The sequence below is a fragment of the Zonotrichia albicollis genome, chromosome 6 (genome assembly GCF_047830755.1).
Source record: "Zonotrichia albicollis isolate bZonAlb1 chromosome 6, bZonAlb1.hap1, whole genome shotgun sequence".
NCBI lineage: Eukaryota > Metazoa > Chordata > Aves > Passeriformes > Passerellidae > Zonotrichia > Zonotrichia albicollis.
The window spans coordinates 2,324,863-2,352,334 of NC_133824.1; the positions used below are offsets into that span (position 1 = coordinate 2,324,863).

Consider the following 27,472-nt stretch of genomic DNA (forward strand, 5'->3'; position numbering starts at 1 on the left):
CCCTCTTCCCCTCCAAGCCTCGAAACCATTCACAGGGGCAGCTCGGGCTGCGGGCGAGGGAGCAGCCGTGTCCGGAGGAGGCATCGGACCGCACCGCAATCCATTGCATTGCACTGCGCATCCTCCCTCCCTCCTTCCCTCCCCACCGCCTACTGCTGCAGCCTGCCTTCCTCCTTCCATCCCTCCATCCTCTCCGCTTCCCACCTCACATCCCTCCCTCCAGCATCCCTCCTCCAGCATCCCTCTCTCCACTCCTCCCTCTTGCATCCCTCCCTCCTACATCGCTCCCTCGTGTATCCCTCCTCCGGCATCCCTCCCTCCTGCATCCCTCTTTCCACCCCTCCCTCCTGCATCCCTCCTCCTCCATCCCTCTCTCCACCCTTCCCTCCTCCCTCTGCCTGCGCAGAGCCGCGGACATGGCGCTCAGCAATTTCCTCTTCGCTCAGTGCATCTGCTATTTCCTGGCCTTCCTCTTCAGCTTCATCGTGGTGGTGCCACTCTCCGAGAATGGCAACGACTTCCACGGCCGCTGCCTGCTCTTCACCGAGGGCATGTGGCTCAACGCCAACCTGACGGTGGAGCGGCAGCGCTTCACGGTGCAGGAGTGGGGGCCTGAGGCCGCCTGCCGCTTCAGCATCTTCACCGGGCTCCTGTCCCTGCTGCTGGCCACAGTGCAGGCCTGGAGGACCCTCTTCTTCCTCTGCAAAGGGCACGAGGAGTGAGTATCCCTGGGGATCATCAGCCCGTCCCTGCCACAGCCTGGGCATGTGGGAGCAGCCTGGGGGTGAAGCTCTGGGGTTTGCATCATCCAGGTCATCAGGCTGCCCAGAGGGGTTTGGGGAGAGCTGGTGTCTGACCCCTGTCTGTCTGTCTGTCTGTCACACACCAGGCATTCCCCCAGCCGTGTCCAGGGCCTTCACCATGGGATGCTTCTGTGGGGTGAGGTTTCAGACCCACCCACAGGCCTTTGGCAGTCCAGTGTGGGCACGCAGCTGCAGTGGGCATGGAAGGATTTGGGGGCTGTGGGGAGTGGGCCTGGGAGGATTTGAGGTCTGTGGGGTGATGATGGAGGCTGGGGCTCGCAGGGGCTTCTTGACCACGGTCTCACTACACATCCATGCCAAAGGAGGCCTCGCAGGTGTGCACTGGGCCTGTGAAAAACCTTGAAACAATGTGGTTGTGTGTGTGGGGCCAGAAGGCAGAAGCTGGTGCCTCCCCTCTCATTTTGGTGCTGCTTTTGCTGTGTACATGGCAGCTACTGCAGACAACGACTATTGCTTGGTTACAGCATGAGAGCAATGCTGAGTGCTCCTGCAGCAGCTCAGGGTGGCACTGAGGGCTGGTCCCTGTGTCACACAGCCAAGGGACAATCCCCTCCTGCAGCAGCTCAGGGTGGCACTGAGGGCTGGCTCCTGTGTCACACAAACCAAGGGACAATCTTCTCCTGCAGTAGCTCAGGGTGGCACTGAGGGGTGGCTCCTGTGTCACACAAACCAAGGGGCATCCTGGAGCAGTGTGGGGAAGGATTCTACAGCATCCCACCCCAGGCAGGGGTACTCAGAGGCTTGGTGGGCCAGGCAGCAGCTCAGGAGCTCTGTGATGTTCTGTGCTTGCCTCTCTGGTGGCCTGAGAGGGCAGAGATCCTGGTGCAGGTAACCCAGATGCTGCAGGGCCAGGGCTGGACAATGCACTGGTGCCTGTCTAAACTAGGAAAATATTTTCCCCATGGTTTAGGAACATTGCCAAGGGTGAGTCATTCCCATCCAGGTCTGTTTGGTCTAGAGGTTTCTTGAGTTAAGGGGCTGTTACATCTGGGCTTGGTAACCCTGGAGACTGGGTAGCAGTGTTGTCTTTCTGGCTCTTTCCAACCACTCTCAACCTGTCTAATACTCAAACATCATGCAGTTAGTGAGGACCAGAAACTTATTCCATATTTAAACATACCTTACACTAAATACAACCACATAGTTCTTAATATCTTTGAGTTCAGCTTCCTCTAGTGATCCAATATATGTAGAGGGTTAATTAAATCTCAATGCTAGCTTATTTTTGGAAGAAACCAGCAGTGAAAACCCTGTTATGGTGACATTTGGATTAGATGTTTGGCCTGCTTCCAAAAGTGGCTGTTATCTTCAAAACTGTTGGGCAGGCCCCTGAAAAGTGTCCCTTCAGGAGCTCCTTCAGGCTCCTTTGGGAGTTGTATAGCACTGTTCAAAGCTGCTCCAGACAAGAAAGGCAGAGGGCTGTGGGGTGATGGGGAACAAAGACAAAGCAAGTTGGGATAATGAGATACCCACAGAAGGCTACAGGAGCGTACAACATGGCAAGATGCTTGGGAACAGCATTTTCTTGGTAAGAAGGAAAGTCTGTCCTGCTCCACATCAGCCACCATATGAAAAGCAGGCAGGGCTCATGCTGTCCTGATTTTAGTCAGCCATTTTTTAATGGTTCAAATGGGTGGAAAACCATTTCTGTTTGGATGGAGAGATAAATGTGAGCTCCTCACCACCCATGATAATTGTTTGTTCTGATTAGAGGTAGCTGAAGGAGAGCCAGAATGTCATAACTGATGATCCTGTCGAGGAGGATCACTGCTCCTGGGCCAGCCAAGGCAGTCAGGGTTGGTTAGCACCCTTTGCATCTTCCATGTCCAATGGCTTTGAATGATTGCTCACTGATTATTTTCTAGCAGTTATGATGGCTAAAAACCTTAAAAGGGTCTCAACACCCCTTGCCCTGGCAGCCTGGGGCTCTTCAGCTCAGCTGAAGGGTAGAGGTACAACTCAGATACTTCATTGCTAGGATTGCAAAGCAACTTCAGGTGTAAATATTCATTATTAAAGGGCATTCACTCAATCTGTAATGCATAGCTTGAAGTTCTAATCTAAGGAGGAAAAATCAGGTAATCTAGAGATCCATATAAGCAGTCTATCAGGATGCCCTGGCACTGGTGATGGTTTTTCTTGCCAGATGCAAATCAGGTGCAAGGCTGAGCCCTGCTTTGTCAGTGGAAAGTCAGATCCTGGACCATGGAACCTCTCTTGCTGCAGGGTAGGAAACAGAGGGAGAACTGCAGATCCTGGGCTGTGATGACCCACTGAACAGTCCTGAGAACTGCTCCTTTTCTAGAGCTGTTACTAATTCTGGTTCCAGGTCTGTTTTGTTCTGTGAGCAGCTCAAGTCTTTTCTGCCTCCCAGGCCAGCACTACATGCTAAGGTGCACACAGAGGATATGACCTGACTTCAGCAAGGCTTGGGATGAAATCCAGGCTGGGTGTGAAGTCAGGGCAGAGAACATGCAGAAATCTGGAATCTCACAGCAGCTGCCACTGTGTGGGTGACCCAGCACCCAGCAGAGCTGAGCTGATCTACTTCACCAAGCCCAGCTAAACCAGAGCAGGATTCAGCTTACTGTTCATCCAGAAGTCAGGTGTCCTGGCATCCAGCACCCATTACAGTCTCTAGGGGCACTTCTTGAAGGTGTTTTATTTCACTTTTCTATCAGTCTTGGGGTGGAACAACTGTTACTTTGGAGAGAACCTAGACAGTCCCTCTAGGGCCTCATCAACCCAGAGCAAACATCCTAACTCTGCTGATAATTGCTTCCTCATCTCATTTTAAAGAAGTTCTCCTGAGGTCACAAATGCATCATGTATAACCTGTAGAAATGAGGATTGTCCAGAGCCTTCCAGGACTCAAACACTTATTTAAAAAGCCTCTTGGCTTTTCATTTGATGAGCAACCAGGGAAAAGAAATGACTGAAGGTTTTTTTTTCTTCTCTGGGGTAAGTAGATTCATTCTGTCACCAGCACAATGAGTGGCACTGGTGAGAAATTTGTCATATTCATTTTTACCACACACTGAATAGGATGACCTGCCTCCTGGAGATGCCAGTCTTTCCCCAACCTGGAGCAGATGTCCAGTTTTTACATAATGTCAAATTCCAAGGTGTCCTATTCTAAACAGCCACTTGGAGAAGTTTCAAGTAGAGAAGGGTTTTGCTGGGTGACTGGGATTAGAAACTTTTCACAGCTAAAATTCAAGTGAGGAGTTAAAGAGTGAGAATGAGAGAGGGATTCCATGGCCCTGTGGGAAATCTGTAAGCATCTCACCCATCCCACTCCAAACACTGCACGTGCTCAGGGCAGGCCCTGCTGGGGCAGATTTAATGGGGCTGAGAGAAGTTGACATTCAGCTGGCAGACACAGCATACTGACACCAAAGCCAGAGAAATCCTGGGAGAATCTGGCCTGCTCTGCAAATTGCCCATAAAACTGAGATTCGTGTCCTGTGATGGCAGTACCTTGTGTTACATTGCTTAAAGTGATTATAGCTATCAGTTCTGTGTTTTTTATTTTTAGTTTCCCTCTTCTAAGCAATATTTGTCCCAATTATCACTTAAGCCATGTAATAATTTTAGCTGCAGTTACTACATAATTTGAGCTAATGACATTTATTTTAACAGTGGTGATTTTCATCATTGCAGCTAATGAAAGCCACATTGTGTATGAACAATCACCACTCATTATACAAAGCCACATCTTCTTATGTTTAAAAAAGAAATCAAAATCAAAAGCATTTTCAAGTGAAGGTAGTGTGACTCAAAATCGAGCCCATAGTGTTTCAATGTATTAGGCGTTGTTAATTCAAGATGTGTTTTAAATGGAAACTGATATCTTTGAGCCCACTCTGCTGCTTACAGAGACTGCTGATGTTGTGTTTCAGCTGTTTATGAGTTACATTTTTCTTCCCTTTTATTACAGCTCTTTCTTTTACGCCTTCCTGAATCTGCTGATCAGCGCCTTTGTGGTGTTCATCACATTTATTGCCAGCACTATAGTGAGTGTAGGATTTAACATGTGGTGTGATGCAATTACTGAAAAAGGAAGCATGCCAAATAGGTTAGTATTGAAGAATGCATTTTATTCCTTTTATTTTTTTTTTCAAATAGGCACAATTGAGCTGTGGTGTTACAAAGTGTAGTTATGACACGCAAGGTGAGCAAGGGGGAGAAGGCATCTGTAATATGAAAATCCAGAGTTTTTTCATGTGGAACAAAACATAGCAAATCAAACGTCTTTTTGTTTGTTTATTTAGAAGCCCACAAAGAAAAATGTGTTTCCATCATATTTTGTGGTTGTGATCACATCAAAAACAAATCCATTGTGTTAATTTTGTTTTTTATTTCCAAAGGAATGCTAGATTTAGAGGTTTTCTAAGAGTGGGGGGAGTGTGGCCTTGTGAGCAGGGCAGGGGGCTGGGGGCCAGGATTCCTGGCTTGCAGTCTTGGTTCTGCCCCCAGCCCACTGTGTGACACCAGGCAAGTCACTTATCCTGCCTGTGCCACAGCTCATCATCAGAAAAACCATTTGGGGTAGAATTCCTTGCCTTGTAGTGATGCTGTGGATGCCCTGAGAGCCACAGGATGGAAAGCACTTTGTAAGTGCAAAGTACAGATGGCTGATGCTTTGTTGCAGTCACAAAATGTACAGCTCCTAAAATGGCCCAGTGTATCCCACGATGCTTATGCTCCTTATAGGGAACATGCTAAGTCAAGGAAGATTTGCTCCTGTCAAACAAATAATGATGAAGAGAGAGGAAAATGTGACATTTTATGTCATATGATCTTGAATATATGTACTACTTGAAGCATACATTTATGTTGCTGCACATTGTCATATGTTGTAAAATGCCATAGTGAATGTTCTGTTTAGGGCTGCAACGATTAATCGAATTACTCGAATATTCGGTTAAAAATTCAATTACAAAAAGCATCTAATCGAATATTCGGGTAAGAACCTGAGATGACCGACAGCACTGAAAAGGAGAGAGAAGAGGCTGCAGAAATCAACCAAGAGGTAGAATGACAACCTCAAAATCCTGGGATATTTTTCACACCAAAAATGGTCCAAGTTATTTGTAAAATCTGTAGGCAGCCCCTATCTTACCATCAGAGTATCATCTCCTTGCTGGAGCATCTGAAACAAAAACACAATTCCTTCTTCTGAGGCTTTTCCTGATGAAGTCAAAAGGTAACAGAGGATCATACACTTTGTTTCATTGAGGGGTGAAACAACCAACCTGGGGTGATGCCAGGGGCAAATCTGTGGGAGGCGAGGGGGCAGTGGGAAAGAGGGGATCAAGGATGCTGTTCATAATAACTATCACAATTCCACTTATGAAAGATTTGTGTAATCACTTACAAGATTTTTTTTTGTAAAAGAAAGTAATTCTTATCTTAGTTTTAGAGAAGATCAGCAAACAACATGATGATTGCAATAACTTAATCATCTTTTGAGAGATTGTGCCATTGTGACTGTTCAAAATACATTGATTATGTTGTTTCATTTTATATTTGGTTTACCTAGAATATTTTAATTTTTTTCTTTTGTTTTTTCCTTCCAAATGCCTTTCTGGGTAGCTGTGAAGAGTTGCAGGATATAGATCTTGAGCTGAACTTGGAAAACTCTGCTTTCTATGACCAATTTGCTATTGCACAGGTAGGTCAGACTAAGTCATGGTTCTATTCCAGTTAATTTGCCATTTGCTTATTGACCTGGGGTTGCTGGAGCTGAACTACCATTCTCAGAAATCAATGGGAATGTTTCCACTGACTTCAGTAAGTACTGAATCAGAATGATAGTGATGGGCACATTTGCCTTTTAAACTCAAAACAGACAGTTTTGAGTACAGATATGTCAAAGTTTCACCCTACCACTGATCTTGTTAATCATGACAGAAAACTCATTGTTCATCCAAAGGATCAGGTCTGCAAAAGTTGCAGCACTCAGGTGTCCTGGATCTCCTCATTACTGTTCAAAATAACTTCTGGCCTGCACCATGCTGTGGGGTTCCTAGTTTTGCCTTCCTTGACTTTGACTGAGATCACCTAACCTATATAAATTGGCCATTGAAAATAAGCAAAGATTTAATTATTCAGATAGGGCTGTTTTCTGATGGATCCATGAGAATTAGACCCCTAAGGCTCTCAGACCTTTCTATTGAATATTCTAGCTCCAAGCCAATGATCAGCCAGTGAACACTGGGACATGAGCACATAGTAATTTTGCAGGGATGACAGGCCCATCCCTGCAGGGCTGTACCCTTACAAAAGCTTATGTTATCCCACATGGACAGAGGCATTAGCCTGCCTGGAACATTCCTTGAAGGTAACCCTGCCTCTTGGGCATGAGCCAGTTTTTTGTCTTTGTTGCCAGCATTGGCTTCTAGATGTCCAGCTCGGGCATAACTGCATTTAGGAATGAAATATGCCATAAAAGTGACTCCTTTACATGAAGCATCCAGGACTCGCTGGATTTGGCATGACTCCATGGGTTTTGGTCCAGCTGAGGTTTGCATAATCACCTGGACAGCTGACTTTGTTTCCACAATACTGTCCTGACCTCTTTATGAATTCTTTCCTTCTCCAGTTTGGTCTCTGGGCTGCCTGGCTGACCTGGCTGGCAATTACCATCCTGGCTTTCCTGAAGGTTTATCACAACTACAGGCAGGAGGATCTGCTAGACAGCCTGATCCATGAGAAGGAGCTGCTGCTAGGAAGATCCCCTTCACGATCCTCTTTGCAAGATGACAAAAGTGGCATGATCTAAAGTGTAAGCAAATTTCCAGGGCAGGATCTAGATTTTATTATTCAGTAATGTGAGCTGAAGCTGAGTCAGGGTATTGAGTGTGTGAGATCTTTTCTTTTCCTGAAATGAAACGTAATTGTGAATTACTCACTTCCCCCATGAGAAATTGTTGGCAGAAATACTGATATTAAGATAAAGAGAATGAACTGCCCTATGTGCCTGTGGCACAGCAAACTTTCTGTCCTGTGCAGGCAAAATTTGTAACCTGCCCTTGTCAGCAGAGCTCCCACGTGCCATTGCTGTCTTTTGGGACAAGGGACATTTCTGAGGACTGAGCTGGCAAGACCAGGCTACAGCATCCAGGCTATTTCTTCAAACCATTCTTCAACAATAGATGTAACTGGAGCTGAATTCAGTGCCTCCCCTCTCCCTCTCCTCCCTTTTGACAGTGGAGCTGCCCCTTGTGGTGTTTTTATCCTGGGAAACTGCAGCTCTGGTTGGGATGCTCTCACTGTCTCTGCTTTTGCTGTGTGTGGATGCAGTGCTGACAAACATGTTGCTCCTGCTCTGATTTTATTTCAAACATAGAGACCTGTGTTCCAGACTTGATATTTAATATTGGACAGTGTTAATGAATTCCATGAAACCCGTTTATTATTATAGCACCTGTCAAAAACTGTGTATAATATGGAAGGATGAAGGAGAACATTTTTTTCTGGTTGTGACTTTGTTTCTTCTTAGATTTTGGCATGAGCAGCATTTATTATGACTCCTGAAGTGAACTGTAGCTAGAAATTGCTGGAGCTTGCATACTAAGAAATTAAGCTGAATAGATAGTAATAATGCTTGTGCATTTATAAATGTAACTTGGTCCCTAACATTGTATACTATTCTGTTTTGAATATTAGAATTTATTTGTGATATTTATTTCATATAGGATGTGCAAAATTACTGTAATCATTTGCATTGTAGGTTTCTATATATAAACATAGCAAGGAGTTCAAAGAGCTGAGTTATTTTATTGATAGTTCAGTGCTGAATGGGTCCATTCTCCCCACTCATGGGCAGGAGTTCCAGGGCAGATAAATTTTGCTGTGAAAAGGATGAAGAATTGCTGTTTACACAAAGCTCACTGGTGACTGTGTTGTTGCTTTCAGTTTTATTTGGCCAGTGCTTCAACAAATCAGGTGGATTGTTGAGATCAGAGGTAGCTCTGATAATTAAGAAGAGTCACTCAGAGGAGTGTGGGATTTGCATGGCAGAGAAGTAAAGCTGTGCTAGGATTAAGCATTTATCCCCAGGTACACATTGCACAGAAGACCCCAAATCAGCAGAAAACTTAAGCAAACAACTAAGTTTGGACTGAAGATTTTTTGGGAATATGCTGACACTGCCTGTGGTACCTGTGTTTGAATTGAGACTGAATTTATTGTAAGAGAAGTGCAAACCACACATGATTATATGACCTGGTAAATCAGAATGAGGGGAGAGAGGACAGCTGGCTTCTCCCACATCAGAGCTCAAGCCTGGGGTTAGCACAGCCATGCAGATTTACTGTTGGCTACTAGGGACTCTCTGATGCTTAGTTAAGTACCAGCTTAAGCATTTCATTGAAACAGAATTTCATGTCATGAAAAATCCCTCAATTAATAAGCATTTTAGGGCATAAAATCTGACATTGTATTTAAGTGCCAAAGTGTTCTCATAGGTTTAGAGAAAAAACCCTCCATGGGCCCTAAGCAGTAATCCAGCCCTGTGAATATTGCTTACAGCCCCAGCTGAACACTGCTTATAGCCACAGCTCTCTATAGAGAGGCCTTGTTCTTCAGCATGATTTCTGCCCACAAGAGAATGCAATTCCTCTGAAAGCTTTAAAGCAGTGGCATATTTTTTTTTTTTTTTTTTTTTTTTGTGGTTGGGAGTTGACATCAGAGGAAGACTCCTGGAGAGGGAATCAGAGATCAAGCTAATTATTGCCAATTTAAAATTCGGATAGCAGGACTGTCAGAGTGCCTTTTTAAAAATTCATTTTGTCTAATAATTTAGATATTAAGAAAAGTCTCTTCACTGAAAGGGTTGTCAAGTACTGGAACAGGCTGCCCAGGGAAGTGGTGGAGTCACCATCCCTGGGTGTATTTAAAGGAAAGGTGGATGTGGTACTGAGGGAAATGGTTTAGTGCTGACTTTGTCAGTGCCAGGTTAATGGTTTGACTGGATGATCCTAGAGGCCTTTTTCAACCTAAATTACTCTGTCTCTAGTAGGAGATACACTCTAGCAAGTACCTGAGTCCCGTGCCAGGGAATGTCCTTCTTCATACCCTGAAGAGGAGCTTGGGTGTTGTAAATTAGCCTGTTTCCAGGGTTTCCCCAGTTTCTACAGCTGTAAAAGGCAGTCTCACTTCCACTCAGCAGTGATGTCTCTTCCCACAAATTACTTCAGTGCTTGCCTTACTCCTTGTGTGGAACCATGATGCTGCTTTGTAATATATTTTAATGTATTTTATGTATATGCCAAATCAGGCTTAGGCTGAAATGAGGTGTGGGTTGGGACCACTGGTCATCCACTGGTCATCCCATCCTGGCCTTTCCTGAGGGTTTGAAGAACCACGAGGCAGAAGATAACAAGTGTCCTCTTGTGGTTCTTGATCTGAGGTACCAAGGCCCAAGTCTTGTCTCTGCTTCTGATGGAGAGGATGCAGCTTGTGGCTGAGGCTGTCTGGAGCTTGTGCTCTGCTTCTACCTCTCCTGTCTCAAAGTCTTTTTCCGCCTTTCCACTTCCATGAGAAGCAGCAAACACTGGTCCTGGGTTTGGAGTTGCCATGCAAAATGGAAAGAGGGTGAAGCTCTCCTATGAGTCCCATGTGAATGGGGCTGTTTTTCACAGCTTTCCCTTGCCAGTCTGGTTTTCACAGCTTCCCTGCCTTCACCAAAGCTGGTACCCCCTGACAAGATCAGTGATGCTTAAAAGCAGAGCTGTTTTTGATGGAAGCCCCTGTGTGAGTCAGAAGGCTGAGCATGTAGTGAGAAGGCTGACCCAAAGGGAGGAAGGGTATCCTGCAACTCCCAGTTTTTGGACACACTTGGTGTTTTTTATTTGCACTAAGTTTTCTGCAACCTCTTCTCCTAAAGCTTAGGCACTCAGGCCAAGCTGGTGGTGCCAAACTGGAAATGGGTAAGAATTGTGGTATAATTTATGCACACATCCATAGCTACCTGTAGTATAATTTATGCACTCATCCATACCTGCCTGTGTTGTAATTTATGCACACATCCATACCTACTTGTGGTATAGTTTATACACACTCATACCTACCTGTGCTCTCTCTCATGCACTTCTCTCCTTTGTACATTTCTGACGCCTGATTTTAGTCACCCATTGCCAGCTAGCATATCGTGGGGCTGAATCAAATTTGGCATTTCTGTGACATTTCAATACCTTTAATTTGCCATGTCCAAGGGCAGGGAACACTCTAGCAAGAGTTGTATTCAAAGAACTAGAACACTGTATGGAACTTATACTGTATTTATTTATTTATTTATTTATTTATTTATTTATTTATTTATTGTCACATGTTGCAAGGGGGAAAAGCTTTGTGGCCTTTCCAAGGCACTGGGCTGTTGCCACGCTATTATTCTGTTGTACCAAATAAATTTTCTGGCTACCATCTGTGGTTAAATTCCCCACCAATTCCCTGCCAGCAGTCCTCATTGGGCTAGGAGAATCTGAGCTAACAAGTGTCATTTGAGCTTTTAGGTCAGTGCTGTTTATTATTATTTTTTTTATAATGGAGAAACAATAGGAGGCATCTTTTGGAACAGAACTTCCTCATTCATGCTAAAAACATCTCATACCGCTAACTCATGAGGCATCTTTCAGCTGGGAAATTTCAGTGGGAATCACAAAAATAAGAGCAATATGATTTACTGTAAAAACTGAAGGACACATTTGTACTATAGCAGTGATTCTATGGCCCCTTAAAAAAGGAGGTGTTATAATAACCAGTGATGGATGATTGAGTGTACAGACCTTGTCATGAAAGCATTCTCTGTGTGTGTACAATGTATGCAGAGAAATGCCAGTTCCACTGCTCTTCTGTGATGTGGATACAGGCTCTTCTCTGAACAAGCAGCTTTGGCTGGAGTAGTTGTTAGAATGCCTTAAGTGTGTACATTTCCTTTTACTCAGCACTGGGACTCATGCAATGCAATGGTTATTATGATACCCAGAGGTGGAATTGATGTGGGCAGAGTTGGAGAGCACTGGCCAATGCATAACCTGCCAAAGGCTGAAATGAGTTTCTAATACAGGTTTGGAGGTGTTTTAATTCCCCTTTATCTGAGTAACATCCTGCTGCTAGAATAAATTAATCCTCAGAGTCAGATTTCCCTTCAAGGCCTTCACTCTCCAGTATGGAACACTGCTGATTTAACCTGTGTAGTGTTCAGGATGGAAGCAGAGTTGCAAGGAAGAGGAGCTCACAATTTACAGTTACGTTGCACACAAACCTGGTATTGGATGTAGGTGGGTTTTATCATCTCCCTTTTCCGAACCTTCTCAAATATATTGCATGTAAAATCACTTTTACCATTTAAATTATAACTTTACAAAAATCCAGACAGTAATTTATACTGGAAAGACTAACAGTACCTTGTGAAAAACCAATCTGGATTATGATAAAACTTCTGGTTTTTTCTGTATCAATGGCCCAAGTATCCTTGAGTGAATGAGCATGCTGGCTGTGTCCAGATCCTAAATCTGTGCCTCAGACCATTTCCTTTACTGATGGAAAGAGCCCATTTTTATCTCTTGGAATGCTTGCTTTGGGGACCACAAATATCCTTTCCTTCTGGTTAGGCAATCTGGGAAAAGAGGAAGGCTTTACCTACAGTGACAAAATGCTCATGTAACTTCTTAAGCACAGAAATTGTTTTCAACCTATTTCTGTTCATAGCGTTAGTACTTCAAGAGTACGTGTTCCTATTTTTGTCCTCCATAAGAAGGAAGAAAACTATCCTGAGCTGTATTTTAGTACTCACATATATGCACCTAAATATTTGTTTTTAATGGCTTTTTTTAAATGACAAAATTCAACTCTGTGATTTATGAAGTAAAGAGCTGCATAGAAAACAGCACTTTGATGCTCTCCTGATGTAGAAGGGAACTGCAATCTCTCAGAAAAACTATCTTTGTTTCTGAGCAAACAGGAGGTTAGAACAGAATTTACTTAAGGTATTGCAAGTACTGTTTTATTTCAGAGCAGGCACTTCACGAATGTTTTTCTATCCTGTTGTTGGGAAGAGTATTAGCATAGCCATGCTTTCTCTTTAGTTTTTTTTGTCCATGCCAAAGAGTGTAATTGAACTGCTATTGCAAACATAAATTGTGAATGTATTCACTCCAGTGCTTAAAGATCTCTACCTCACAGCTACTGAAACTGCTTGAACTGTTATTGCACACAGTAGAGAAAAAAACCTGAATCCATGTGAGAGTCTAAATTCTATTTCCATAGACAGCTAAAGGATTTAGGATTTAATGCTTATTAGCTTGCTGTAAAATCCTCATTGCTAAAAACCAGGCATAAGTACTGAGAAGTGCTGTGTGAATAGCACTTTGCATTGGTCAAATAATGATAAAATTTTGGTTTGGGATTTTTTAATTTATTTTTTCTCACTAATATAAAAAGACATCAACAGCAATTTGTTAGACATGAAAGCTTATCCTCGATCCCCCTTGAATCCTCCTGCTGGAGCTCTTCTACTTGGCTTGAAATTCCTAAATAACAATTATTTAAAGTGCTGGTTCTGGTGTTTATCAAGGAGATAAACTACTTGGAAGCAAGAGCTGCGCACTGAAATAGCTGGAATTTTTTGTATGTGGTGGAAACCCAATGAGAGAAGGTTTTATTCCCCCTTGCCACTGGACTGTGTTGTAAAGTGAGGGTTGAGCCAACCTGCCAGGAGGTGAGAATGATGATTTGTAAGTACTGTTGGCATCTTGGATGATTTCTCACACAAGTGGGTAAACTGTCCTGAGACTAAACTACTCTTTATCTCCTCCTTATTTTCTCCTTGTTTCCCCCTAGATTTGGGCAAATTTGACTCCACTGTGGATACAGACTCTGAAGTGTATTTATGAATGTGAGAAAAATCGCAGTCTCTGTGGAAAATTTTGTCAAAAAATTAAGAAAAGCAGTCAAGGATTTTCCCTGTTCTCATTCAACCTCTCTGGATTGTGCCACTGAACCCTTCCCTTTACATAAGCCAGGCCTGATTTGGGTGATGTGTTGCTCTGGGAGGTTTCCAAGGCTGGTGCCACCAGTCTCTCCAGGAACCTGGTGGAATTAAATGAGTGCTATGTTAAACCATAAAAAAACTGTTTGAAAACTGTCATGGTATCCCACATTACACAGTCCAGAACTCTTCACCCCGTCTCTCCTGCAGCAGAGAGAATTACTTCTCCCAATTAACATTGTGAAATCCATCAGGTTGTGTCTGAAACACAGCACATCTTCCTGGAACACACAGGATCTGGGTTGCGTCAGTGAATCCATTCCATTTTCTAGGCTGCTGCAACACTTTTAGCCATGGTTGTTGAAACAGGGTCCAGCATTTGCCTTCATAAGCTTCTGGCAGCCTCCTTATTAAACCCCATTCTTTGAGAGCAGCAGGCAGCCCCTTTGCTCTGGGGTGCTGAGCAGTTCTGTACTCAACAGAATCCTTCTGGGGGGCACCACTCCACTGGGGTCCACAGCCAGTGCACACTGATGGCATCAGAGCAATTCTGGTCAAACACACTCTAATTAAAACAGCCCAAGCTACACAACTGAGGAATCAATATATTGTGATCTGAAGTACTCTCCAGAGAGGTTTTTGAATGTTTATAACCAGAACAAAAATTACAAAACACCCCAACAGTTCTACTGAAGTTTCCTCTCTCTGCTTCCTTTAATCTCCAAAAACATTCCTGCAAACTTCAGGGAGGATTTTATTGCTATCAAGCTGATTGGGTCTTGTCTCTCACATCCCTTCCTAACAGAGGTATGACAGGACAATGGCATCAGTCTGAACAGTGCATTTCCTGTGAGGGATTTCAGCTTCTGGGCTGTGACAGGAGGGAGTGGTATTGACACTTGTTTCAGCCTCTGCTTGGCCTGCTCAGCCCCTACCTGCTTGTGTGGCCTCACAAACTGCAGAGCATCCTCTTGAAGCATGTGCTGACCTTAAGTCAGCTTCTGGAGAGAGCCAGCTGTGCCAGCTGTGCAGGTATCTGGTGTGAAGGTGCTGACATTGCCACCAGGTTTGGAGGAAAGCAGATCCAGATACCCTACTGCCCTTTGTCCAGTGCAGCTCTTGACTTGCCCAGGGAAGCACTGGCTGTTCCCAAATCTCTGTAGAGTTGGCATTTGTGAGGACAGCTCATTAGCTCCCATGATTTTAAAAGGTTTAGCGGTTTTGTGTGTACCACCTGCAAAGATCTGAAGCAGATCTTTCTTGCTTGTAAGTCAGTTCAGAGCCTGAAAGCATTTCAGCCTCTCTGAAATATGCGACCTCTGATGTATGAATTCATGAGCTCCTGTATCTTACAGCCACCTGGGAAAAGCTTTGTAAGAGTCTAGATGATCCAATTTTAAGTGTTTAAATTTTTTTTTAATGCTGCTTGAGAAGTTCCTACAGTGGGTATTTGGGGAGAAAACAGAACACTTTTTCATAATTTGTTTAACCACTGAAAGCAGTTGAAGAGCAGATCCCTCACCAGTGTACATAGATTATCCTGTGAGCAGCTACACCAGTCCACGCAAACTGAGGGTAGAGCCTGGCCTGTTTTAATATTATCTCTGTTTATTTGTATGGTCTTTTGCAGTGTAATGACTGCTTTAATTGCATGTGTTTGACAAAACCAGAAAGGGAGTGAGGTTTATTATTGTTTTGATACAGTCTCAAAAGGGAAGCTTTTTACTAGCGTTTTAATACAGTTCTTTGTAAACACCCAGCAAAGAAAAATACTGAATCCAATCCTTCTGCTAGTGCAGTCACTGAGTTTCCTGTGGCTTTAGTAGGAGCTGGACTGGGTTCAGTGTATGTGGTACTCTCCAGCATTACTGATAATGAGTTAATGTGTTTTATATATTGATGCTTTTTGCTGAACAGTGCATCGGCTTTTTATGATTTGGTGAAATATAAAAATAAATTATTTGAAAATTCAATGTTTCTGTGCCTGTTCTTTGAAGATGAATTTAAATTGTTACGATATAAGATTAAAAAAATGTTCTCAAAGTCAGTGATAGAGTCTTTGTAGTCATTCCCCAGCCTCTCCATGCCACAACTTGTGTAGTTAAGGGTATGCCCAACCATCCTCAGTTGCCTGAGCCCTTTTGGATACTCTTCCAGCAGTTCACCCTAATGCCATTGGAGACAAGGAGAAAATGGTCTTGTGTCAACATGCAGCTGGTTTGTTACCAAATGTAAGGGGAGACCACAGGCTGCATGGTCAGGCCATTTTTCCAAATGCCAGCTGGTTAATTTCCTTCATGCAGCATCAGTCTTTCTCTTCAGAGGTGGGCATAAAGGTTCCCAACAGCTATTTTGGAGCAAGGAATTAATAAGAAACAAGTCCACACTATTATCTTAGAGGTTCCTGAGTTATTCCTTGAGGGCAGTTGGTAACTCTCATTTATAGTGCCAAGCTGCCAGCTCTTCTTCTTGTTTCTAAGTGGCAAAAGGCAGAAATGACAATTACAATTGCTGCTATGGGCTCATTTCCAGATCATCAGGGTTGGAGAGATGAAGGGAAGGAAGGAGACTCGAGGCAGTCTTTGGGACTGCCTTTCACTGGTGCTAATGCTGAGTGCATCAAAAGGTTAATGCAAAACCATCCAGTGTCATCTCTCTGTGTCTTTTTCTATCTCCTGTGATCCTGTGGGTATGGATCCTGCTGCTGCTGCAATCAGGTGCTGTCGATGTGCCTGGAGAGGGTGTTGGCAGCTGCCCTCCATCCGTTCACACTGCAGGAATGTGCTGAACACTGTCAAAACAACACTTACCCTTCTTCTGCTGTGGTCTGCTTGTTTCTGCTGTGTGTTAGTTACATACTCACTGCATCAGGGGATTTAAGCAGCACTTCTACCCCTAGGGACTGCAATTAGCCCATTGTCATGCACAGACCTGCTGCTCTTCCCTGGCCTTTGTCTCCTGCCATCCTGACACTGCTCCTGGGAATGCCTCTACCACTGTCTGCTTCAAAAACTGCACCACAGGTCCTGTCCTACATCACTCCCTCTTTCAGCCCTTTCTATCTAAAACACAGTCATTTACAATTCATATATTTACAGTACAATTACATTCATTACACAATTGCCCAGAGCTGGTTGGATGCAGCACTTTTGACTTCTCAAGCAATTCACCAGGCTGGCTCCAGTGTGAATTCAGGTGAGCATCTCCACCTTTTGCAATAAATTATGACCTCTCTCTCTTTTTTACTTCTATTGGAAAATTCTCAGGAGTTGTACTGAAGGCAAATATTGCCCAGCATGGCCAGCAAGGGGATTATTACCCAACACGGATAATTTTATTTAACTTTAGAGAGCCAAACTCCCAAAGGTGTCACACCCAGAAAAAGCACAATTGAACAAGAATAAGGAGAAATCATATCCAGCTCACAGTGATGAGGATAAAGCTGTGATGGCTAAAGAATGAAGGGGCAGAGGGGGAAAGGGGGTTGTGTGTGTTTATGCAGTATGGATGGATGGAAAAAGAGCTTCACCGTGAGAAGGAAATAAAAGAGGTAAGTCCAGAGTGAAGTTGTGCAGCAGTAAAGAAATGCAGGCCCAGGAATAGAACTTTTTCTCCTATTCCCAGTCATGTTGTTGACCCACTTCATTCACTCCCACATGCAATGACTTTCTTAGCTTCAGTTTCTTCACCTACAAGATGCCACTGCTCTGCCAGAAACAGGTTTTAGCCTTCATTTATTTCAAACCTTCTGGCTTCAAGGCAATTTTAGTTTGGCTTTTTGCTGCCTGCCAAGTATCTGACTGAGCACAGTAAACAATCCTGACCCAGGAGACCTTGTAAAGCCATGGTGAGACCTCAGCAGTGCTCTCAAGATAACTTGACTGCTGCCTTTTCCCATGCTCAAAACAGTCCCAAACAGAGCCAATACAAAAGCCAAAAATAGCTGTTCCTCTGCTAAATATCCCTGACAGCCCAGATGTGATAGCAGTTCTCCATCACACCAGTAATTTGTGCCCCAACAAGAGGAACGTGGACATTTTCCTTTAATAGCAGGCTCAGTGTAAAGTGGTGCTCTCTCCATGCACTGGGGAGCTGTGTAGAAAGGAGAAAGGTGACACATGGATGGCCCTCACACCACCTCCACATTTTCCCTCACAGTCCTAAGAGGAGTCAGCCCAGAGACAAAAAGAACCATCACTGATTTGCCAAACATTCAAAAAATGCAAACAGAAGTCAAAATTACCCCCCTGCCCCATGCAGGTACCAATCTAAACCTTTTCCCCAGAGATTCACCAGCACACAGGTTTAGAACCTTTCTTCTTTATTGCCTAAACAGCAGGGCTGAGGCAGGGTAGAGAGGAGGGAAGCAGGGGTGGGACTCATCCTTTACCCTTGGGTACCTGAGTGATCTGCACACAGCCCATGAGCCAAACCCTGCTCCTGCAGCACCCTCTGCTTCCCAGCCCAGAGCAATCCCTGCTTCCCAGGCCAGCTGTGTCCAATGCCTGCCTGGGGCTTTGACAGCTTAGGAGAGGCAGGAGAGCAGCCACTGAAGGCATTTCTTTCTTTCTGTCTTGGCTGCAATTTTTCTGACTTGTTCTCAATCAAGCTGCTGCCCCCTCTGCTCCTGAGAGAAGGTTGCAGGTTGTGTTCCTGTTTGTCCTCTCCTGGTTAAAGTTCTTGGGCTGCTTGGGAGAAGGTTGCTGGGGCAGATGTATGGCCCTCTGTTAAAAAAAATAACTAGAAATAAAGCACCAATTTTTCTTTTTGATGGTTGCAATGGCAGGGGGAATATAAGTGAAGGTCTTGCAGACATCTCTTATCTTCTCTGCAGTGTCCCCCCCCCCCCCCATTTTTTTCCCTTTTTCTTTTACTTACAGGTTCTGATGTCAATCTTACCATACAAAATAACCCCAAGCACACATCAGGTGTTATCTGAGCAGAATCTAAGATCTAAAAAGCTGGTTGAGCTGATTCTTTGAAGCTCATGAACTTGCAGTCATTTGTTCTCCTCTCAGATACCCAGAGCGCTGTTTCACATGATCTCCATTAACAGGATTCCTTCTAGAGAAATGCATAGTATGGTGGGACAGTGATGAAGGAACTGTGCATCCAACACCTTCATAAGCAGTCCATATTATCATGATACAAGGCCTTGGATACTCTGGCATAGCCTCTGTCTGAATACAAGCACTGTCATAAATCTTGCACGTCAGCCTCTGGGGTTTATGGACTGAATCAAACCCAGAGAATTAAACTACTGTTGTGATGATTAACCAGGGTTTCAATGCTGCTATTTATTATGTTAGGCAAATAAACTATTTTCTGTTTAAATGAGTTTCCATGTTCTTTTTCACACCTGGGAGTCAAGTGAAGCATTAAGAACCAGCTTTTGCCCATGGATGAAAAAAATGCGTGAAAGGAAACAAGAAAGCCACTTGCTGGGATTTTACTAATAATCATTTCAGGTGTATAAATACAGCAGCTTGCCAAGCCTTTGGCCACCAGAGCAGTGTCTGTGCAATGGCTCAGCTTTATTTTAATCTTTGCAGAGTAATTCCTTGGAGACTTGAGGAGAAAGATGGTTTGGTATCTAAAGTCTTGACCTGAGACTCACAAGACTTTTCTTCTGAGTTTGCTGCTGCCTGCACAGATCAATGTATTCCTCTTTCTGCTTTTGCTCCTCATATCAGCAGCTTATAAACTCTGGGTGACCTAATACAGATACTTGTTTGCTGTTCAGGGTGAAGGAGCATGAGTTTGGTGGGACCTCAAGGCATTAGTATGAATGTTCATTGATGTGAAACAAAGGAAAACAACAAAGAAGGAAAAAGGAGAGCAAGTGTTTGCTGGATGGTGCACAGCAGGGGTGATTTCCTTGTTCTTTGAGGTGGATGCTCATGTGTTCCTTGCATGTGGCTGCAGTAGGCTGGGAGCTTTGCACTGATGTTTCTCAGCAGTGTCGGGCTGCAGGATGCTGCTACTGCCTCAGAAACCAAGTCCAGCACCTCTGAGCAACGTGTCTTAAATGAAGAAAGAAGATGACAAGTCGGGATTGAAATTCCTCCAGGACTGTGACATCCTGCTTCATGCTGGTGTAGTAGAGACTCACAGCAAGGATCAGCAGTGCACAAAACAAGAGCCACAGGAACACAGGCAATCCAGATGATGTCCTGTCATCTGCTGAACGGTGATGAGAAGAAAAAAAGGAAGCAGCATTATTTTAGTGCCATCTTAAACGCTTCCCAAATTTGATCCCCTGCTGATGCCTTTGTCCCAGTTTTGTGGCAGCAGCAGGGTACAGAGGGCTCTGGTGGTGAGCACTTCTCTAGGCATCAGTTAAGTGATAGTGAGTCACACCTCCTGATGGAAGGTGGTGAGTATGAAAGATATCATCTAATGGAGCATTTAGAGAGTTTAATTATATACAATAAGAAGAGGATTGGCATAGCTAATGCATGATCTCAACTTCCCCTACAGCAATTATTTTTTGTACCTTTACCCTAAATGTTAAGTTGAATGATAGGAGAATATGAAGCTACTTGGTCTAATTATTTAATGTTCACAAATGCCCCATAAAAAAGACAGAAGCTATAGATTTCTGTCCTTTTCCCTGGTAAGTCAGCTTGTTTGGGACTCCTGCTAATTCTGGGAAGAGCCCAAACATGGCTTCATTAACCAAGAGGCATGTTCAGAAAGCTCTGGCAGTTTGAACCACTATGTTTGAGTGCTATATGTGCTAATTACACCACAACATCCTCTGCACTTGCTCTTCAGCAAGAGGATACTGTAAAGATTTTTCCTGCCTTCAAAATATTTTTCAAACGTGTTTAAAGGTTGGGCACAGCACACATGTGGAAACCAGAGGGCTGCATTCAGCCTGCTGACAGCTGCATCCCAGCCCTTGCCTGTTTATATCCATCCCTGGGCCTTGGGGACCCAGTTTTGATTCAGCCCTGGCTGCTCTGTCTGACTGCATGGCCATTGCACGCTCGGCACTATTTCATAAAGCACTTAGAGTATTAAACATGCAGTATAAAGCCAAATTCATGCCTGAATAAAACCCATAGTGTGCAGCTATTTTCCTGCCATATGCACATAATCAATAAGGAGATAAAAATGTGGAGTGTATTATTATGGGTAAAGGGCCAACATTAGCTGTAACATATTTAAATTAGCTTCTACTCCGAGCCCTGGAATACACACCAGTCAATTAAACTGTCACACAGATGTACAGAGAGGAAGGTAAAAGTCATAAAACCAAGCCAGAAACACATAATAATGCATCAAAAAGTGTATGGGGAAAAGGTAAAATGTTAATAGGCAGTCATTTTATAGCTAACCAGAAACCAAATCAATGTCCCATAATAGACCTGAGTGAATTATTTGCAGCAAGTAATTTATTCATTTGAATTTAGCCCTTCTTTCTGTTTTCAAATTATCCATGTGCAGGCTTCAGATTTTATAAATTTGTTTATTTGGCATTATTCTATGCAGGGTTGATATGAAGGTGTTTAGCCAGGGAATTGCTCACCACCTTCTGGTTTTGCAGAGATTTGTGAGCTGGGAATTGGTGTTTCCCTCGTGAGATTTCCCTCACCACAGGCTGCAGCTCATGGCTGGGTGCCCCACCTGCCTTTTCCAACGTAGGGCTTGGCTGATGAGCACACGTGGGAGCAGGGAAACCTTCCTGTGGAAGCTAAACAGCTTTTCACATCAACCCTTTCATATGAAGTGCTTGTAACCTGTTTCAAGTTTTAAAAAGTAACTTTCCATGTGAAATTTCTGGGAGATCTCAAATGTAAACTTGAGCTTTCCTTATATCCTCTCAGTTATGAAATATGTTCTCTCCATGAACAGAAGAAACTAATGCAGAAGGATAATTTCAGCTGCAAAATTGTGATGAGCTATGCTCACAACAGCTTCAGCCCATCACTACATTTAGGTGTTGAAAATCAAATTTGCTTTTCTAGATTACAATTAGAAATTTAATGCTTAAGTTTGTTGGTTAAATTGCTTGTTGGAAGAGCACAGACCTGCACCCAGTCTCATGGCAACTCATCTGAGAAGAGCACTGGACCTGAATACGGGAGATTTTGTTTCAGTTCCTGCCTTGGCTACACATTTCCCCTGTGGCCTAAAGAATATTTGATATTTGCTTTTCCCCAAGGCCCTTTCTGGCTGTAGTACCCTGATTCCAGCCCAATAACAACCCTAGATGATGCCACCATTGTCATGAGCACTCAGCCCCCATTTCTGGACAGGAGCAAAAGCTGAGGGATATGGGGACATCTCCCTGAGACGATTTTTGTCCTCCCAAAAGTACAGCTCTGTGCATGTATATATACATGTGTATAGGTGCCCCTCTCCCCTTCACTGCCTACAGCAAGGGCTGCATGTTGCCCAGGCCCTCTAGAAATGATCACCATCATCAGAATATCCACATACACTCAAAACCCACATTGCTTGGGGGTTTGTGAGGCTGCCAGGCCTCAAAACCCGATTATTTTTATTATTTCTACCCTGCTGATAGCATATAAATGAATTGTCTCTTCCCCTCATACAAAACTCAGCAGGGAGAGCTATTGTTTAGCTTGGGGTGCTTTCCCTGCATATCTTAGTGAGAAACCTGCACCTATTTGAATGCCATAAAACATATTAATTATATTTAAATTAAAAATAGCTTCAGGGATTTAATTTTTGTTTCCACTATTTGTCTTACTAGATGTCTTGTTTAAAATTGCACTAGACCTCATCAGCACCTTGTGCTGCTTATGCTAAGAAGAAAAAGCAGCAACCACTGACAGCACAAACTGCTGTGCATATGGAGGGTGTATTTGCACAGTGCATCCCACCAGCTGCAAAAGCAGACTCAGGTTAATGCTATGGATGGCTCACAGTTATAATGTGAAAAATTCAACTTACCCACTATGTAGTCACAGCAGGAAATTACTAGAAAACAAAATGAAAATGTTTTTACTTGCCTGGAAAGGTCTCTTGGCAGTGAGTGAACAAGAAAAGCCAGAACCAAGCAGTGTATCTGAAATTGCTGCCACCTTGGAGATGCTGGGCAACCTCTTACACCACTTTTGGCTCTGGGTGAGCACCTACCCACTCCATGCAAATATGCAGATGCAAGTGCACTTCAGGAAAGTGAGGAAAAATTATTGTGTGGGAGAATTCAGAGGCAGGAGTGCTGCTGTTGCAGAGAGGTCACAAAACAGCTCTGCTGAAACCCCTCCCTATTCCACATAATTCCTAGAAAGGAAAGGATTTAGACCAGCAGGCTGAAAGAATGAAAGTTAAGAAAGCACTGTCAGGCTAACTTTCATCAACAATATCCTGGAAATGTGTCTGCTTGGCAGCCAGGCCCAGACACAATCCAGAATGAAAAGTCCTGGATTGGAAACAGAAAAATTTCAGTGGTGCCAGAAACCTTCATTTTACCAGCCTTAATGTGAGTAATATTGTGTGGACAAACAGCAAATAATCTAAATCACAGACTGTTTGCAACACAGAATACTAGTTATGGGGTGGAACATTTCTCATGTCTCCATGAAAAAAGTCTCAGAGTCTTCTCCATGCTCACAGCTCCCTGCATGAGCTCCAGAGTGGCTTTGCTGAAGTCAGAGCCAGGGGGTAACCAGCCTGGTCCCCTGGACTGACTGCAGGATTCCCAGTGCTGGTGTGGGGCATGGACCCTGGCACAGAGCTGAGGGAGTTATTATTCCCATCAGAATCCTGCTCCTGAGCACTCAGATGAGCTTTGAGGAATTTAAGCCTGACTCCCTGAGTCTCTCCAGGAGTTCAGTTTTGGTGGGAAAGCCCAGGCCATGTCAACAAGCTTATCAAGAAACAGCTTCCCCTTCATGCATCAGGAGGCATCCCAAACAATGCATTGCCAATAAGTGAGAGTTCTGTTTATAGACACAGCAGATGCCAAGCCTTATTTTCAGAAGCTGTAGCAGTCCAAACAGGTGGCTGACAGAAATTTTACCATTCTGCCACCTGTGTTTTGACCAACTGACATATCAAACCCATATAATTTTAGTTCTATACCAATAAATACAATTTTCTTGGCTGGATGGGTTTGGGAAAGTCAGAAGGTAACACCAATTATTATTTGGTATGGCATACAGCACGTGCAGAAGTGCAAACTTGATCCTTGTGCCAGGCCTCTCCTGAAGGTCACTCCCAGCTGACCTAATTGCAATATTTTGTCTCATGAATGAAAAGACCAGAGGTTCTGTTAGCTGTGTCAGTCCCTGGGTGCCTCTGTTGGCAGAAGTTATTACATCCTGGCTGCTAGGCTCAGACCTCTGCTGCTGTATTCTGTGGCATCCTCGTTATACACAGTGACATAATTATGTTTAAATTTGGGCTGAGTGGAAACATTGCTCTGGGGAAACCCTGGGGCCCAGCCAGGCCCAGGGTGTACAATGACCCCTGTGGGGGCTGACTCAGGAGTCCCTGTGACAGCAGGTGAGGGTGAGGCAGGAGCCTGTCCATCCCAGGGCAGGCAGGCAATGCACCAGATGCAGTTCTGCAGAGCACAGAGCAAACATCATCCATCCTCTGCTCTGTGCTGAGCTGAAAATCACAAATTATCACAGGGGGAAGCTGATGTGGACAGACAGACAGGGTGGATGTTAAAAGCTGGAAAAGTCATGCCAAAATTCCTGATAGCTTGAGCATACCATGTTCAATGACTTCTTCTGGCTCACGAAACCGAACCCTGCGCTCTGCTCTCCGCTTCTCCCCCACAGCTGGGTCCACAGGTGGCCTTTTCCTCAGTATGGAAGGAGGAGAGCTGCTCTCATCTGTCTAAAGAGTGGATCAAAACACAAAACATGTGACCATCCAAACAGGCTGAAGCATTTGGGTGAAGTTTTGATCTTTGGTGGCTGTGTTACTGTGTCCCTCGAAGGACATGATGTGTGACACCTCTGCTTGGACAGACCACTGTCATATTTACAGCCAAACAAAAAGAGATATTCCTACATTGCCATAGATCTGCAGTACTCTAAAGCTGTATTCTCAGGAAAAAGGATAGGTAAAGCAATGGACAGCAAAATGTTCAGAAAGGATTTCTCTAAATTGTAAAAAATATTCGCTGAAGGTGGTTGCTCAACAGCCTTGGGCTGTTCTTAGAAGAACATAAATGTGATACGAAATATATGAACCGTATCATTTGGAGCACCTTTGAAATGTTCTGAGCTAAGCAGTTCCACTCAGAATGCAGCATTACCATTTCAACAACTGGGACTGTGCTGACTTGTGTTTGGACACTCCTGATGGGTACAAGAAGGTAATGTATTTGCATTTCAATATAACAATTATGATGTTGCTCTGGTTTTGGCTTGGAAACCACATTTAGTCTTTGACAACAGAATCATAATGCTGTGGATTCTTTGAAATTACAATAAACAGGTCTGCAATAACATTAATAACTCACTGTTCTGCATGGGAGTGCTCCTACAGTCAACTGCCCAAAGTGAATCCAAAGAACCTTGATTCAGACACCCACTGTCCTCTGGCAGTAGAGAGCAGATGGCAAATTTTCTGCTTTTCAAAGTGAGGGCTAGAGATTCTTAATGTTTTATTTTAAGACTGAAGTAATCTTCTCTAGCCCTTTCCATCTCTCCCCTCTGTTCCTCTGCTAGATAAAGGTTATTATTTCCTCTGGATTTCTCTCTGCTTCCTTTTTCCCCACTTTGTAGTTTGTTCCCCCACTCAGTGAATGCATGCTCCTTACTTCAATTCTTCTCCTTGCTTTAATCTTTCTACTCCTCAATTACCTACTTTTACCCTTTTTTTTTGACCCAAATGCCATTTCCTTTCCTGCTTGTTGGATGCTTTCCCCATGCTCACCATTTCACACACCCACTCCTTGGGCTGCAGGAGCAGGATTAGGTCCCAGTGACTGCAATCTGGGGGTGTCAGACCCCAGAGTAAAGGGGATAAATAGATTTTCTTACACATCACATTCTGGATAACCTCAAAAGACATATTGCATAGCCAGCAGGAACTGCCATGGGGTGAGGAATGTCTTTGATCCCTTCTCCTGAGAGATTCATAAAACCAATCTCATCACTGATAAGGATGATTTCTCTCATCCTGGGGTCATATCACCTCTATCTCATGACTGGGGACAGTGTGTGTTGGAGCTCTGTGTTTTTTCATTCAGCAGCTAAAAATCTGGAAGCCCCATTCAGGTTATGGAAAACCTGGATTTCACTTCTTTCTGAGTCCAAAGAAATACAAAGCTACATCTTATATACACGCCCTCATCATCACAGTTATGGTGCACACATGGGAGCAGGGAATCTCAGTCTCTGCCACTGGAGCTGTCTTGTTTGGCCTTGAATAATTAAATATTCATTGAGCTAAAGAAAGAAAGAAAGAATGACTTTACAGCCTCGTGTTTGGGAGCTCCCTTGGGGGTGGCAGAAGCCTGCTCCTATCCTTGCTCCAATGAATACTTAATATGTGATACTTAAATATTCATTGGAGCGGTCACTGGGAACAGGGTCTCTCATCTGCCAGGTGACCACCCCAATCCCTCTGCAACAGCCACACACACGCATTACTCACATAATGAATATTTGATTATTCTGTGTAAAATGAAGCAGGTTTAGGGAGACACAGCCTAGCTCAGGCTGGGGGTGATTATAGCTATAAGGGCTTCTCCTGTGGCACGACCAAGGAAACTGAACCTTTTATTTGAAGAAATTTATAACTCCAAGTGCAGCTGTTGCCCATATGAGCTTTTCCAAACACTTAGCAGTGACAGCACATCAGAAGAGAAAAACATGAAACAGCTGGCTGGTTGGATAGTACCTAGCCAAGGCAGACCTTAAAAAGGAAGTGATTTCATGATATTCACTACTTTAATAGCTTACAGAAATCAAAGCTACGCATTGTCGGAATGAACAGAACACTGCCCCCTCAGACAGAAATCTGGTGTTAGCATAGTGTGACAAGAGTTAGAAACCTACCTAAGTGATAGCTGGGCAATTTTATGACCCTAAAAACAACCCATCTGTAGCAAGCTGCGGGCACTGCACACAGGGACCTCATCCCCCATGAGAAGATGACTTACCTGCAGCTCTTTGGCACTAGGATCAGGAAGGGAGGCTGGACATACTTGGGACATGTACTCTGGATGCCAACATGAAGCCTCCCACATGAAGCTTTGGATGGAAAGCCTCTTGTCCAGAAGCTGAGAGGGAGCAGGGAAAAGCTTCAGGAGCCCCCTGAGCAGGGGGATGGAGCCGGCAGCGGCACCGCGCAGACGGGAGCGGAGAGGAGGATGAGGAGGGGGAAGAAGAGTTTGTGTCCTTTGTACCAGGGCTGGCATGGGAAGGATGAGATGTACTCAGGAGCCAAAAATAGCACCCAGTGATAACACTGGCTGTGCAGCTGGAAGCAGGGCTGCTCTGGCAGCGGGAGAGGGCCTGAATGGAGCAAGTCACAGATAAACACCTACGTGTTTGTTCTGCCTGAATGTGAAATTGGGGGTGGATTTTTAATAGCAATTGCTGCATTTCTGTGATCATGTTGGATTCCTTTCCAGAATCCACTCCCAATCACAAAAACCTTGCAAGTGGGATTGATTTTAATCCTTTTTCCATTCAAAATATGTGGGTAA

The 27,472-nt window shown here is 44.1% G+C and overlaps 2 protein-coding genes across 5 annotated transcripts; one reads left to right on the forward strand and one right to left on the reverse strand.

Moving 5' to 3' along the window:
- TMEM179 (transmembrane protein 179) lies at positions 1–15,794 on the forward strand. Its single transcript, XM_005483290.4, has 4 exons — positions 1–718; positions 4,765–4,902; positions 6,423–6,501; positions 7,432–15,794. The coding sequence occupies exons 1-4, from the start codon at positions 417–419 to the stop codon at positions 7,609–7,611; spliced, it is 699 nt and encodes a 232-aa protein (XP_005483347.1). The 5' UTR covers positions 1–416; the 3' UTR covers positions 7,612–15,794.
- C6H14orf180 (chromosome 6 C14orf180 homolog) lies at positions 11,413–27,270 on the reverse strand. 4 transcript variants are annotated; one of them, XM_074542275.1, is made up of 4 exons: positions 26,924–27,237; positions 24,519–24,645; positions 22,747–22,773; positions 11,413–20,001 (listed from the first exon to the last, which is right to left on the reverse strand). In XM_074542275.1, the coding sequence occupies exons 1-4, from the start codon at positions 27,179–27,181 to the stop codon at positions 19,802–19,804; spliced, it is 612 nt and encodes a 203-aa protein (XP_074398376.1). In that variant the 5' UTR covers positions 27,182–27,237; the 3' UTR covers positions 11,413–19,801. The 4 variants fall into 4 exon arrangements, with proteins under 4 accessions (XP_074398376.1, XP_074398375.1, XP_074398377.1 ...); XM_074542274.1 differs by having other exon boundaries at positions 11,413–20,004; positions 26,924–27,218; XM_074542276.1 differs by lacking the exon at positions 22,747–22,773 and having other exon boundaries at positions 11,413–20,004; positions 26,924–27,270.
- Between the last annotated feature and the right edge of the window lie 202 nt (positions 27,271–27,472).

What these genes read in the sequence shown, in the direction of transcription:
- C6H14orf180 (XM_074542274.1), bottom strand. Translation starts at nt 27,181, where the DNA reads ATGCCAGCCCTGGTACAAAGGACACAAACTCTTCTTCCCCCTCCTCAT. An exon ending in AGAAGAAGTCATTGAACATG is followed by an intron (nt 22,774 to 24,518) that starts GTATGCTCAAGC and finishes TTTGTTTTCTAG; the next exon opens with TAATTTCCTGCTGTGACTAC. An exon ending in CTGCTGTGACTACATAGTGG is followed by an intron (nt 20,005 to 22,746) that starts GTAAGTTGAATT and finishes ATCACCGTTCAG; the next exon opens with CAGATGACAGGACATCATCT.
- TMEM179 (XM_005483290.4), top strand. Translation starts at nt 417, where the DNA reads ATGGCGCTCAGCAATTTCCTCTTCGCTCAGTGCATCTGCTATTTCCTG. An exon ending in AAAGGAAGCATGCCAAATAG is followed by an intron (nt 4,903 to 6,422) that starts GTTAGTATTGAA and finishes CTTTCTGGGTAG; the next exon opens with CTGTGAAGAGTTGCAGGATA. An exon ending in ACCAATTTGCTATTGCACAG is followed by an intron (nt 6,502 to 7,431) that starts GTAGGTCAGACT and finishes TTCCTTCTCCAG; the next exon opens with TTTGGTCTCTGGGCTGCCTG.